Source organism: Chiloscyllium punctatum, chromosome 49, assembly GCF_047496795.1.
Source record: "Chiloscyllium punctatum isolate Juve2018m chromosome 49, sChiPun1.3, whole genome shotgun sequence".
NCBI classification, from domain to species: domain Eukaryota; kingdom Metazoa; phylum Chordata; class Chondrichthyes; order Orectolobiformes; family Hemiscylliidae; genus Chiloscyllium; species Chiloscyllium punctatum.
In genome coordinates this window covers 23,614,312-23,627,235 of record NC_092787.1, presented here as the reverse complement: position 1 = coordinate 23,627,235, position 12,924 = coordinate 23,614,312, and the positions used below count along the sequence as shown (strand labels likewise).

At 41.7% G+C, this 12,924-nt stretch overlaps 1 protein-coding gene across 6 annotated transcripts in view; it reads right to left on the bottom strand.

Moving 5' to 3' along the window:
• The window catches only part of gpsm1b (G protein signaling modulator 1b), a 251,508-nt gene that overhangs the window by 182,001 nt on the left and 56,583 nt on the right, over nt 1–12,924 (bottom strand). Inside the window, exon 1 of one of the 6 annotated variants that reach the window (XM_072565868.1) lies at nt 3,234–3,671. The exons of the other annotated variants lie outside the window; for them this stretch is intronic. Within the exon in view, the coding sequence (XP_072421969.1) occupies nt 3,234–3,397 (164 nt within the window). The 5' untranslated portion in view covers nt 3,398–3,671. Of the gene's footprint in view, nt 1–3,233; nt 3,672–12,924 lie in introns of those variants that run through there. 6 annotated transcript variants of the gene reach the window in all.

Genomic DNA, 12,924 nt, shown 5'->3' with positions numbered 1-12,924 from the left:
CAAATCCTGCCTTGATGTTTGGGCAGAAATCCTCATTTCTCCTCTGGATTTCGACTCCTTTGTACAGGCCGATTTAAACTAACAGATTGCCTTTTGCCCTAAATTATCACCACCACTTGTCAGTTTGCATATCGCATCTTACACCCTGTCACAGATCTTTCGGTGTTCTCTCTTTAATCTGCTCCTTACTTTCCCCATCTATGTATGTGCATGTAAACCATTACTGGACAACAAACACTTCCTCCAAACAATAGTGGAATAACTTAGAGCATTGCAAGAAGCTGATGTGAATGGGAAGAAGGGGAAAACTCTCCACTCGTTAGAGTCATACCCTTGCACAAAGGAAGATGGCTAAGAATGTTGGAGGTCAGTCATCTCAGCAAAATGTCATCTCTGCAAAACTTCCTCAGGATAGTGTCCTAGGTGTCACAAAGCTAGTCCTTTTATTTTCTAACAGCTGTTCCTTGGCTCAAGGATACTCTGTCTTTGATTTTTGTTCAGAGGGGTAATGAACTAGGCTAGAGTCTGATCAGACTGGTTTGGTACAGAGATGAAAAGGATTTCGAGAGGCCTTTTGTTTATATGTAAACAGATGAGACTTCAGGCCAAACTGGTCATGTTTTAGAAGTGACCCGGAGAATGAAAGGCTAATGGTCAACTCTCTAGCTGAGCAGTTTAGTCAGTCCAGAACTGGTTGGGAGTTCAACATTGAGCTGTGTGGAAAATCTCTCTTCTGCCCTTCTAACTTCAACCTGTAAGCATATGACCCTTTTTTGCACTGTATTTAAAAGTGGGGGGGGTGCTTATGGGACTGTTGTGTATATTCTGAATAGCATATTTAAGTCTAGTCTGGATAAGACTGAGTTCTGTAGGGGCTCTTTATTCTGGTGTTTGTGCTTCATTGTGTAGTTTTGCAAATAGATTTTTTGTCTGTTTTAAACTTGGGAGTCAACCTCTCCAACTTACTCTGGTTAATTTTCACTGTACACTTACCAAAACAAATTGCAAAGTTGTGGTCTGGGCTGCCTGTTTAAGAATGTTTTGAGTGGTCTGGCCTAGTCCATAACATAGACCCAAACACCTTCAAGCTGCCTTAATGACCTTTCCTCCATAAGGTCAGAAGTGAGGGTAATTACTAACTGTTGAACAACATTCAGCATCACTTGCAACTCCTCAGAAGCTGAAGCAGTCCATGTCCAAATAAAACATGACCGCAATAATATTCAGGCTTGGGCTGAAAAGTAGCCAGTAATGTATATGCCAAACACGTGCCAGGCAATGACATGTTCCAATGAGCCGGTCTAAACCTTCTCCATTCAATTGCATTATCATTGCAGAATCTTACACTGTTACCACTGAACAGAAGCTGAACTGCACCAGATAAATGGAAGAGACACCACCAGCAAGTTCCCCTCCAGGCCACACACCATCCTGACTTGAAACAATATTCCTGTTCATTCAAAACCCTGCACTCAATCACCAATAGCACTTTGGTATTCACCACATGGGCTACAGCAGTTTCGGGCTGCAACTAACCACCAATTAAGGTGGGGAGATAAATCCTGGTCTAGTCAGTGATGTCCTGTAATTGCAAAAAGAAACTGGGAAGAGAAAAAGCACAACAGTCTATGGGAGAATATGGAACTCAAATTTCTGACCTTCATATCTGCCTATTTCCTGTGATCAAACACAGTACCTTGTATCTATGTTTCAGAATGCTACTTATCAGTACATCTTCACAATCAGCTCCTGCAAATAATGCCACATGGTGATCAATAACAGAAATGTCAAAGATCCTGAAGTGGAGCTATTTGGGCTGCAGGTTGCCCCAGCTGTAACAGGGGTCTAAAAGGGTTAACATTTGCTTACCTGCAGTGAGCACCACCCATTATAATGTCATGGGGACTTGGTCCAGGTAAGGAAGAGGCTTGTAGGAGACAGACCTGGAGCTGTTTGCTCCTAAAAGTCTCTGCAATCATTTAGGTCATATTCATACAATCTGTAAATATTTACTGCAATGCAATAAATTTCAAGCTCTTGATTCAACAAAATACTTGCAGTTACAACAGAAAGGCAGATATCAGAGTCCATCTGAGATCGCTTTGAGCGTGAAGGAACCCAAAGGCAACATGGTGGCAACAGTGAGGTCCTTGCCAAAAGATAGTGAGCGTCAGTAACTGGCACCATTTCTAAATACTGCTCACAAAATTCTTTTGGTTAGACCAAAAAGCTGGAAATCCTAATCCACAGTAAGTCATTTCAGGTTTGAATGAGCCAACACACAGCAACCACCTATGACAAGAGATGGTGTCCCGTTTAAGTCTGTCATACCTTAGCTGCAACCACAGGTTTGGGAATTTTAGACGGGTACATTAAATGTTGCAATGGTACTTACTTCAAGCATAATTTCCGATTATACGTTTTCACGAAAAGGAAAAATGACTTCAGGATAACCTGAAGAGTTAATTGCAAATTAAGCATTTATTTGAAATGAATACACTGCAGAAATGTAGCAGTTACTTCACACTCATTAAGTTCCTGCACTTGGCAATGTAAATGGGTTTTGGGTTGACTTGGATAGCAGGGAGAAATTGCCTGTATTCCCAACATGGACAGGCCCTCAGTTCAATGCATCATTCAAAAGAGAGCACCTCTGAAAGCATAGCACTCCCTCAGGACCACACTTGGGTATGCCAGTTCGGATTTTCCACTTAATTGAGTGGAAAATTGAACAAATAAACATCAGCAAGAGCCTATGCAGTGCTACAGCTGACAGACTAGGCCGCAATTGTCGCGGGTTCACTTCTTAGATATGTTGGGTAATCAAATATAAACAGGGTTGAACTCCTTCAGGCTGCCCTGACCCAGCAATTACAAACTTCTCAACGTGAACGTAGCATCTAATTGCCCTTCCAGCTCTTTCCAAACTGAATGTTACCTACATGACAGAAATCGGACCCTATCTAGATTTCTCAGCAGCGCACACATGCTCATGGACGGGTGGGCGGGGCGGAGAAGGAAGAAAACAATGAGGGAAGTTACTCAAATCCGAATAATTCTGGCAGCACTCAGCATCAGGTTGTAAAAATCACAACTAACGAGTTAACCCATTCCATGGATATTCATCACTATAAAATTCAGGTTGAAATTACAACTATCTATTGCTTGTACATACAGATAGCTATTAAATTGAATGTGTTTTTTGTAATTTGGAAAAAATTGTGCAATGTTACCTTTTCTTTCGCATGTTTTTAATCTTTTGGACGTAGAACCACAGCTCCAGACTGACTGGCAGCAGAACAGAGCGAGGCCTTGCTCCAGGGTGGACAAGTCTGCAAACAGCCATCTCTGCCATGTTGAACCCCAAAGGCTGAGTCTTATACCGTAATGTTGGCATTGCAGCAGAACCAACTCCTTCTGGACAGCATCAGAACAAGACCCGGAGTGCTCAAATTCAACAGATATACATGCTGCTGTCTCTCAATTCAGTGACCACCAGGTGACGATGGAGCACAAAACCAATTTAATATTCACAAAACGTTCGACATTTGAATTGTTGTTGTCCGAGCTATCTCCCCTGGAATGGTTTCCCCATGCAGGCATACCACTGCTGACCAAGATGCTCAAACGAGAGGGAGAATGCACTCGCCGAATGCAGTGGTGCTCAAATGACAGCTGTCATTGTTCAATAATGCTACCAAAGAAATCCCCTATAATTCAGCAAAGTGCCAGCATCAGCTTTGTGTCCTTTAACCCTCAGATTACCAGCTCAGCATCTGCTTGCAGCAACAAGATTAGGCCAAGAAAAACTATACTGAAGAAATGTTATAAAGCCTTAGAGGGAAGAGTGTTCCAAGAAAGATAGAGGCGGCAGAATCTTTGAATGTTTTTAAGGCAGGGCTGGATAGATTGCTGTGAAGCAAGTGATTGAAAGGTTATCAAAATAGATGGGAATATGGATTTAAGGTTACAATGAGATCAGCCCTGATCTTATCGAATGGTGGAGCAGGCTCGAAGAGCCGAGTGGCCTACTCCTGCGCCTGGTTTGCATGCTCACACACAAGCCCAAGTGTAACACAAACCATCTCTTTGGAATTGTCAGCATGCTGCATAGATTGCATGATATACACATGAAAGAGATTGGTGGCTGGCTCAGGATGGGTGTTGGAGGAGGGGGAGGACGCAATTGATGGTGGGGAATGGATGATTCATGTGAAATTCCACACATCTGTGGGTCTTGAAATGGAAGTATCAAATCCATCAATCCTTCCACTGAATTCCACCTCTCAGTCATTGGTCTTGCATAGTGGCTTATAGGCAACACACCATCCTCTCTGAATGTCATCATGAATTATTTTATTGATAACATATAGACAGAGCAGGGGTTCTTTTGGATTTTGATATGAAGGGATGAGACAGCAATTTTAAGTAACTGCATCTCCTATTGATGCTATTCCCATCTACCACTCCACCCTCAACATTTGCCTCCTACAGATGACATGGTATGGGTGGAAAGAGACATCTTAAATAATGGACCATTTTGATGTATTGGGTCAGCAGAATAATTCATCCTACTGTTCAAGATAAATTTAGAAGTAAATTAACGATTTAAAATGAACACCAGGAGTTGCAACACAAAAGTTAGATTGCCCACACAGAAACAGGCCATTTAGCCCAACCAATCCATGCTGTGTTTATGTTCTGGTGAAGTATTAATTCCATCTTTCCTCATCCAAACCTGTGATAATCATCTATTCCTTTCTCTCTCAGATGCATATGTGTATTGAAAGAGAACAGGAAGTTAGGAAAGAAGAACTTGAAATCACAGCCCTGAAAAATGTTCAAAAAAGTGATTCAAAGAACATGTTAAGTAAACATCATTGACATAGCAACAATGAGGAGCTGATTCTATCAGCTTAGCAACAGACCTCACTATAATCTGGCATTATTTCATTTGGATGAGTAGCTAAAAGAAAAAAAGAAAGAAAGAGAGATCATAGTTGTTGCTTTGCCTTGGGATCAACTGTATGTTTCTGGTTTCTCTGTTGAAGTTTTCACCTTCACCAGGCAGCAAAGTGGAAAGCCACAACCGGGTGGCACGGTGTCTCAGTGGTTAGCACTTTGCTGCTTCACACCAGGGACCTGGGTTCGATTCCACCCTTGCATGACTATGTGGTATTTGCACATTCTCCCAGTGCCAGCGTGGGTTTTCTCCGGGTGCTCCGGTTTCCTCCCACATCCAGAGATGTGCAGGTTAGGTGGACTGGCCATGCTAAATTGTCCATAATGTCCAGGGATGTCAGGCTAGGTAGGTTAGCCATGAGAAGCGCAGGATTACTGGGGTGGGGTTGGTCTGGGTGGGGTGCTGTTTGAAGGATCAATGTAGGACTCTGAAACGGGTCGAATGGCCTGTAGGGATTCTATGAACCATCTCCGACCACAAACTTCAATTCTAAGTTTCTTCTCACATCAGTTCTTATGGCATATCTTCAGCACAGATACATGGTCTTCAGTTCATGCTCATGTTTCTTTATCAAGCCCCACTGATGGTTTTTCAATTCCTTTCAGCCTGTGGCAAACAGTTAGCTTCCCTTAAATATACCACAGAATTAAGAGAATCCTTACAGTGTGGAAACAGGCTATTCAGCCAAGTCCATACAGACTCTCCAAATAGCAGCCCATCCAATCCCTGTAATGCTGCATTTCCTGTGGCTAATCCACCTAACCGACACATTTTTGGACCGTGAGAGGAGACCTGAGCGCCCAGAGGAACCCCACGCAGACAGAAGGAGAACAACTCTGTGGAGTTTGCACAATCGTCTGAGGATGGAATCAAACCTGGGTTCCTGGCGCTGTGAGGCAGCAGTGCAAACCACTGAGCCACTCACAAATGAAAGTATCCATTAGCCACTCCAGATCTTAACTATTTGCATCAAATACTCCTGGCAGCACCAAGTTTCACTGCCAAACCAACCAATTATTTTGCTTCTCACTGTTTTAATTTTTCTATTGTCATTTCTAATCAAGTCTATTTTGATTTTTCTGCTTTTTAAAAAAAATACAAAGCTCGAGTCCATAGTTCAATACTTTATACGAAGACTGCATTGGCTTCATACACAAGACTGAAGTGGTTTAAAACTAAAATTTTCTTCGATTCTCCTTCTCAATCATTTCACTCCCAGCAATTATCAGTGTTTGGTCATCAGAGACGTAATTCCAAAAAAGAATGCCTTTGGAGAATAATGTAGCATTGATGATGATTATTCAGCTAAAGGCATGTTATTATTTATTCTTCTGTCAGTCCATCAAGTTCCTCCTCGTAGAGTAGTATCAGGTGAATAACTAATGAAGAATTTCAGCATTAAGTACCAGGAACAGCAGTCTGCTCACATTAAACAAAAAGATGATTAGTTCCACATCAATCGCTACTAATGACAACCAAATCAAGTAGTTAAACTCCAACCTTCAACTGTGCAAACACGTGCCTTCCATGACATCTTAGCAAATGCTCCTGCCTTCACTGCTGTGCACAGATCAAAGGTACTGCATGTTTTGCATGAGAGAATATAATGAGCCCATCAGGGTTGCCATTTATGCACACAGGGCCTCAAAAGGTGTTAACCACTGCCAGCCTTTTTATGACACTGTATCTCCAAACTGACAACACGCAAATCAGCAATCCAAAACTAGTGCAAAAATCATTGTTCAATTACATGAAGATAAAAAGTGCAACTTCATATAATAAAACAAAGAACTGCACATGATGGAGATCTGAAACACACCAAAACATAAATTGCGGGAGAAACTCAGAAGGTCCGGCAGCATCTGTTGAGGGAGAAAACAGAGTTAATGTTGAGTCCAGTGACCAGTTTTGTTTTTCAGCTTTGCCCTTCTTCACTTCCACAACCTGGTCCAGTCTACAAACTTCAGAGACTGTTGTATCTCTTTGCAAACCACAATTGCCGTCACTCCATGTTGACAATCATACCTTCAAGTGCCTAGACCCCAAGGTTTAGATTTCCTTTCTCTCCTCCTTAAAGACACTCATTGAAGCCTAGCTCTCTGATCAAGCTTTTTGGTCACCTGATATCTTCTGTAATTTGGTGTCAATTTTTTTTTGATAATTGTTGTTGTGAAGCCACCTTTGTTTTACCACCTGTGTTAACGGTGACAGAGGAAGGTAAATTGTTCATTTGATGCAGCAAAGCCCAAATGCAATAAAGATACCTACTACAAGTTCATGCTCTATTTTTCTATCTGGCTCCTGGTTTACAATTTGGCCATAAAAAAACAAATATCCAAAAGCATTATGCTGACAGGGAATAAGTACAGCATCTGCAACAACAGATAGAACAATTAACTTCCTTTGCTCAGGCTGTGTCTGACAACGAGACTGGTTTTCAAATTGGCTGCTCAAAGCTTTTCCACGAATAAAAATCTCAGCCTTTGTGAACTAAATTTTCTTTCAGTGAAATAAAATGTAACATGCCCTCACTACTTATGGAGTGGGGTCCAGTCACTATCCCCTACGAGGTGGCTAAGGAGGAGGGAGTTTCAGTCGGACAGAAATGCCTTCTTTGGCTGGTTTCACAGATCAGCTTTTGGCCTGTTCGCAAGTTTAACCTCCAAGGTGTCTCTGCACGTGCAGTCACAATTCAGGGAAAATAAAAGGAAGAGGACCACTACCTGTGAGATCAGACAGTATACTCAGATTGCACGTGCTCTCAAAGTCCTAGAGATGTACAGCACAGAAACAGCACATTGGTCCAGCTCGTCCATGCTGACCAGATATCCTAAATTATTCTCGTCCCACTTACCAGTATTTGACCCACATCCATCTAAACCCTTCCTATTCATATACCCATCCAAATGCCTCTTAAATGTTGCAATTGCACCAGCCTCCACCACTTCCTCTGGCAGCTCATTCCATACACATACCACCCTCTGCATGAAAAAGTTGCCCTTTAGGTCTCTTTTATATCTTTCCCCTCTCACCCTAAACCTATGCCCTCTAGTTCTGGACTCCCGAACCCCAGGGAAAAGACTTTGTCTATTTATCCTATCCATGCCCCTCATGATTTTGTAAACCTCTGTAAGGACACCCCTCTGACAGCTCATTTCATACATGGACCACCCTCTGTGTGAAAACATTGCCACCCTTCAGGTCCCTCTTAAATCTTTTCCCTTCATCCTAAACCTATGCTCTTTCTTTCTGCACTCCCCCATCGCAGGGAAAAGACCTTGGTTATTTACCCTACCCATGCCCCTCATGATTTTATAAACCTCTATAGAGTCACTTCTCGGTCTCTGACGCTCCAGGGAAAACAGCCCCAGCCTTTTCAGCTTCTCCCTATAGCTAAAATGCTCCAACCTTGGCACCATCCTTGTAAATCTTTTCTGAAACCTTTCAAGTTTAACAACATATTTCCTACAGCAGGGAGACCAGAACTGAAGGCAGCATTCCAAAGGTGGCCTAACCAATGGATGCTGCCTGACCTACTTTGCTTTTTCCAGCTTCTCATTTTTTTGACTGTAGCCAAGGTCCTATACACCCTTGATGTAAAAGTTTCCACAGACAGTATTTGGAACAGGAGCAGAGTTCACCTCTGTGTCCAGATCAATATTCATCCCTCAATTGTCATCACAAAAGCAGCTTTGGTCATCATCATACTTCGACAGAGTTCACTTTATGCGAACTGGAGACTTAATTTCCTACAGTCCAACAATAGCTACATTCCAAAAATACCTAGTTTGCTGTGGAGTGCTTTGGGATTGATCAAGATTCAGAATGGTACTCTACAGAAGTACATGCAGAATATGCCTGACAGCATAACACTGATAGTAGAGCAAGAATACTAATGAATGGGAGCGAGAAAGAGAGGAAAAGCAGCAAGTTACATTTATATTGTGCCTTTCAGGATCAGCTCAATGATGAGCCCCATCACAATCACCATAGGGGCTTGACAGGATTGATGAGGAGAGGTCGTTTCTCCTTGTCACAGAGTCTAGATCAGAAGCCATCATCTCAGAATTGAGGGGCCATCCATTTAAGCATGTGGAATTATTTTTCAGCTGAGACTGTCGAGGCTGAGTATATTTAAGGCTGAGATACACAGATTGTTGATCAAGGAAGGAATCCAGGTTTATGGGGAAAAGGCAAGAAATGTTGGCCAGGATTTAAGGGATGGAGCCTGTGTTCTTCTTAAAAAGTAGTGGCCTTGGTTTCTTTTACGTTCACGTTAATAAGGGTGGATGGGGACTCAGCTTAACTTCTTAACTAAAAGTTGGATTCTTTGACAGTGCAACCCTCTCACTCAGTAATGCAACCTTGATTTTTGTGCTCGAGCCCTAGAGTTGGACTTGAACCCAAAACTTTCTGACTTGAGGACAGTGTGCTACCAACTTGATTATAGCTGACAAAGTAAAAAAATAGAATGGGTCGGTAAGCATGCGTGTGCATGAGAGTGTGAGAGACTTGAAAGGACAGGAAGAAGAGAAAAAAAAACTAAGAAGCAGCAAAAGAAAGGGATGGGGTGACACACTTACAAATTGAGCAAGGAGGTGGGGCAGAAATACAAAATAAAGGAATAAGAAAAGCAAAAAAAGGAGGCAGAAAGGAGTGAAGAGACACATTTTGGCAAGAACTGGTCAACTCAGCTTCTCTGTACCATGATACAAAATAGTAGCATATGATTGCTCTAATGACCAAAGTGAACTGACTGTCAAAATCTAAACTTCAATGATCAACCATTGGCTCCTAGCACTCATCAGCACATCACTGAGGATCCAACATGAGAGATTCATATGCATCCTAACCCCAAGTTGCCAAAAAGAAATTGGAGGATTTCCTTCTTCCTTGTATTTTAAAAAGGGAGGATAAAGATGAAAATAAAACAAGGCCAGTCCAATGCCAGCACCTCCCATTGAGGCATTTGAGGAGAATACCACAGATTAAAACCTTCTGACAACCAAAGATGCTGGCCAAGTGCCAACAGCAATTGGACAGAATAAAGAAACCAAACTTCTTTCAGAAGCGGACTTAGATCTACAGTTTGCTTACCAAAAACACATCGTTTGACAGTTTTGCCCTCTTTTCATTCTGGAGATAAACAGTCTGAGCTTGTTTACGTGGATACGGCATCCATGTGCTGAATGCTTTTGACCAGCAAGGTTGAAGCAAACCCCAGGTCTCAATGAAAACAGAGATGATTTGACCATCAAAACACATTTGTTTATCAGTTTAAAAATAAGTCTAATTAAAACTGTTTTGCAAACCAACTAAAAGGAAAGATCAAGTTAACTGAGAATCAAGGGTAGACCACACAATTTTACTCAACCTCAGAGCCCTACTCATTGCTCTAAGCTCATGCTGCACACAAGACAGGAATTTCAGTCATTGAGAAAGAGACAAATGTGCCTCCTTCGTATCATTTGATTTAGTTAGGTGCACAAGTGAAACCATGTTTAATTGCATTGCTCATTGGAACTAGACGAAGCTAATTAGGTCTTTGAGTCTATTTGTTATCCAAACAAATCGTGGCTAATCTCCAAGTCAGGTCGATCAGACAGTCTTTGCTCCACAAGACTGAGGGTTTTAATCAGAGAATTTGCTGCCAGTCTCAGGTTTTTCCAATTGTCAAATTACCTTCCCCCGTTGGAAGAAGTATTTTGAAAAGATAGAGAACAAGTGCAAGGGACAGAGAGAGGGAGAGCTGCAGAGACAGAGAGAGACACAGAGAGAGAGAGAGAGAGAGAGAGAGAGAGAGAGAGAGAGAGAGAGAGACACAGAGATAATATGTGATTAAGTCCTGCCTGACCTTGTCCCTGGCTGCACTCTAATTACACACTCCACGTTTGGGACACCCCTACCTGCTCATTCTACCATTTGGTCCAACTATAAAAATTGACCATTAGCATTCAACAGTAAAAAGCAATTTCCAAACATGTGAACAGCTACCCAAAATGCACTGTTCCAAGGTTCACAGCACATGATGAGAGTGTCACTCTCTCATGTTCTCAGGGTTGGCTGACATGGCTTAAAAATGGACTTAACTCTCATCATACTGGATAGCAGAGTGGTTTCAGGGGCTGAGAGGCCTCCTCTCTTTCAAAATTTTAATAAATTTCAATTAATATATTGCCAGTTGCTATCATTTGTTCCTTAGTGATCTTCTTGTTCATTTTAATGATCGTTTCCATGTTTGCAGTGAGAAATGGTACCCTGAACTAAGGTCCCTCAAAGAAGACGGTGATGAGAACACCAACAAAATGCCAAATTCCAGTTGGCATAACTGCAGCAACAAATACAAGGAAAGAAAGATGCAAGGTGAGGAACCGGGCAATAAAGTCCCATGGTTTACAGCAGGCAGATTTAATACATTGTGAGCTCAGATGAAGGACACTTACTCTCACTTATTTTTGGGTAAGCCATGCAGTACATAGATAGGGTTGATAAGCATGCTACAGAACAGTCTCCATCATTACACAGATAGACATGTTCTTGAGTATCAAAGGGATCAAGGGTTATGGGGAGAAAGCGGGAGAATAAGGTTGAGAAACTCGTCAGCCGTGATTGAATGGCGGAGCAGACTCAATGGGCTGAATGGCCTAATTTCTGCTCCTATGTCTTATGGTCTTAATATATGCAAAATAATAACATCCTGAAAACAAGCACAGAAACCAGAGAAACAAAACCAGCCATACAGGTCAGGGTTCACACTACTCTCATGTGCTTCTGGAAAAACATTTAAAATCTTCTTCATTGAAAATATTGAAACATTCCTTTCTCCCTTGTGTAGTTAATTAGCTTCCCCCTTTTATGCTCAACTCACCTTAGTCACTTGTTGAGGTGGCAAGTTTCACACTCTAACCATTCGATGGATGAACAGGTTTCTTTTCTGGATTTATTTGCTGTATTAAAGGTTCCTCGTGTTCGTCCCCCCATTCTTCAAAAAGCAAGAAGGCCTTCCCCACACCAAACTTATCATAACCTCAAAATGATCTCCTCTCAGTTTTCTCTTCATTTTCCAAAGAAACTGCCCTGATACAGCACCATACACAATTGCAGGGAGAATTCCAAAATGCACGGCAAGTGGAAAAGCAGCAATTTGCACACAGAAAACTCCCACAAGTGAGCAACGTGACATGAATCAGATCCTCTTTTTAGCAAAGTTGAAGGGGGATAAATATTGTTCCGGTCACCAGGACAGAATGCCCCACACCTCTGTTATTCTTCAAAATAGTGCTTTGGAATCTTCCACATGCACGAGAAAAGGAAAGATGTGATCCCAGTAGCAGATCTTGTCACAAATTTTTCAGTTTTGTACTCAAGGCTCTAAATTTGGATTAAATCCATAAACTTTGAAGAGATCAAATTGCTCCTGACTGAACCCAGGTGGCTATTTTATTGACAGGAAACCATTTTACCTACCGAACAGTGATTACACATTTTTAAAAAAGTAATCTTTGGCTATATGACAAGTACATCATTGTCTGTGAATTAGCTGGAGGTTTTGAAGGGCACTGCTAAATGGAATTGTTTCTACATCACACCCTTAACTCATACGAAACCACAGATTTTGTGGTTGCTACATGGCACCCTCAAGGTGATTAACAAGGGCAAAATCAGATTCTGACTGTACTCAGGAACAAAAGATGGTTAGTGTGTAATCTGAACCAAAAATGAATGCTTATTTGGACACTTTTTTAAAAAAAGAGAATTATTAGAAACCAAACCAAACCAAATCTGAAGTCAGATTTAATTTGAAACATAAATCTATTGAATTATCTATCTCCAAGATGCACTGCAGAAATTCACCAAAGATCCTCAGACAATATCTTCTAAATCCACAACCATTTCCGTCTGGAAGGACAAGGGCAACAGATACATGGGAACACCATCACCTGCACGTTCCCCTCCAAGCC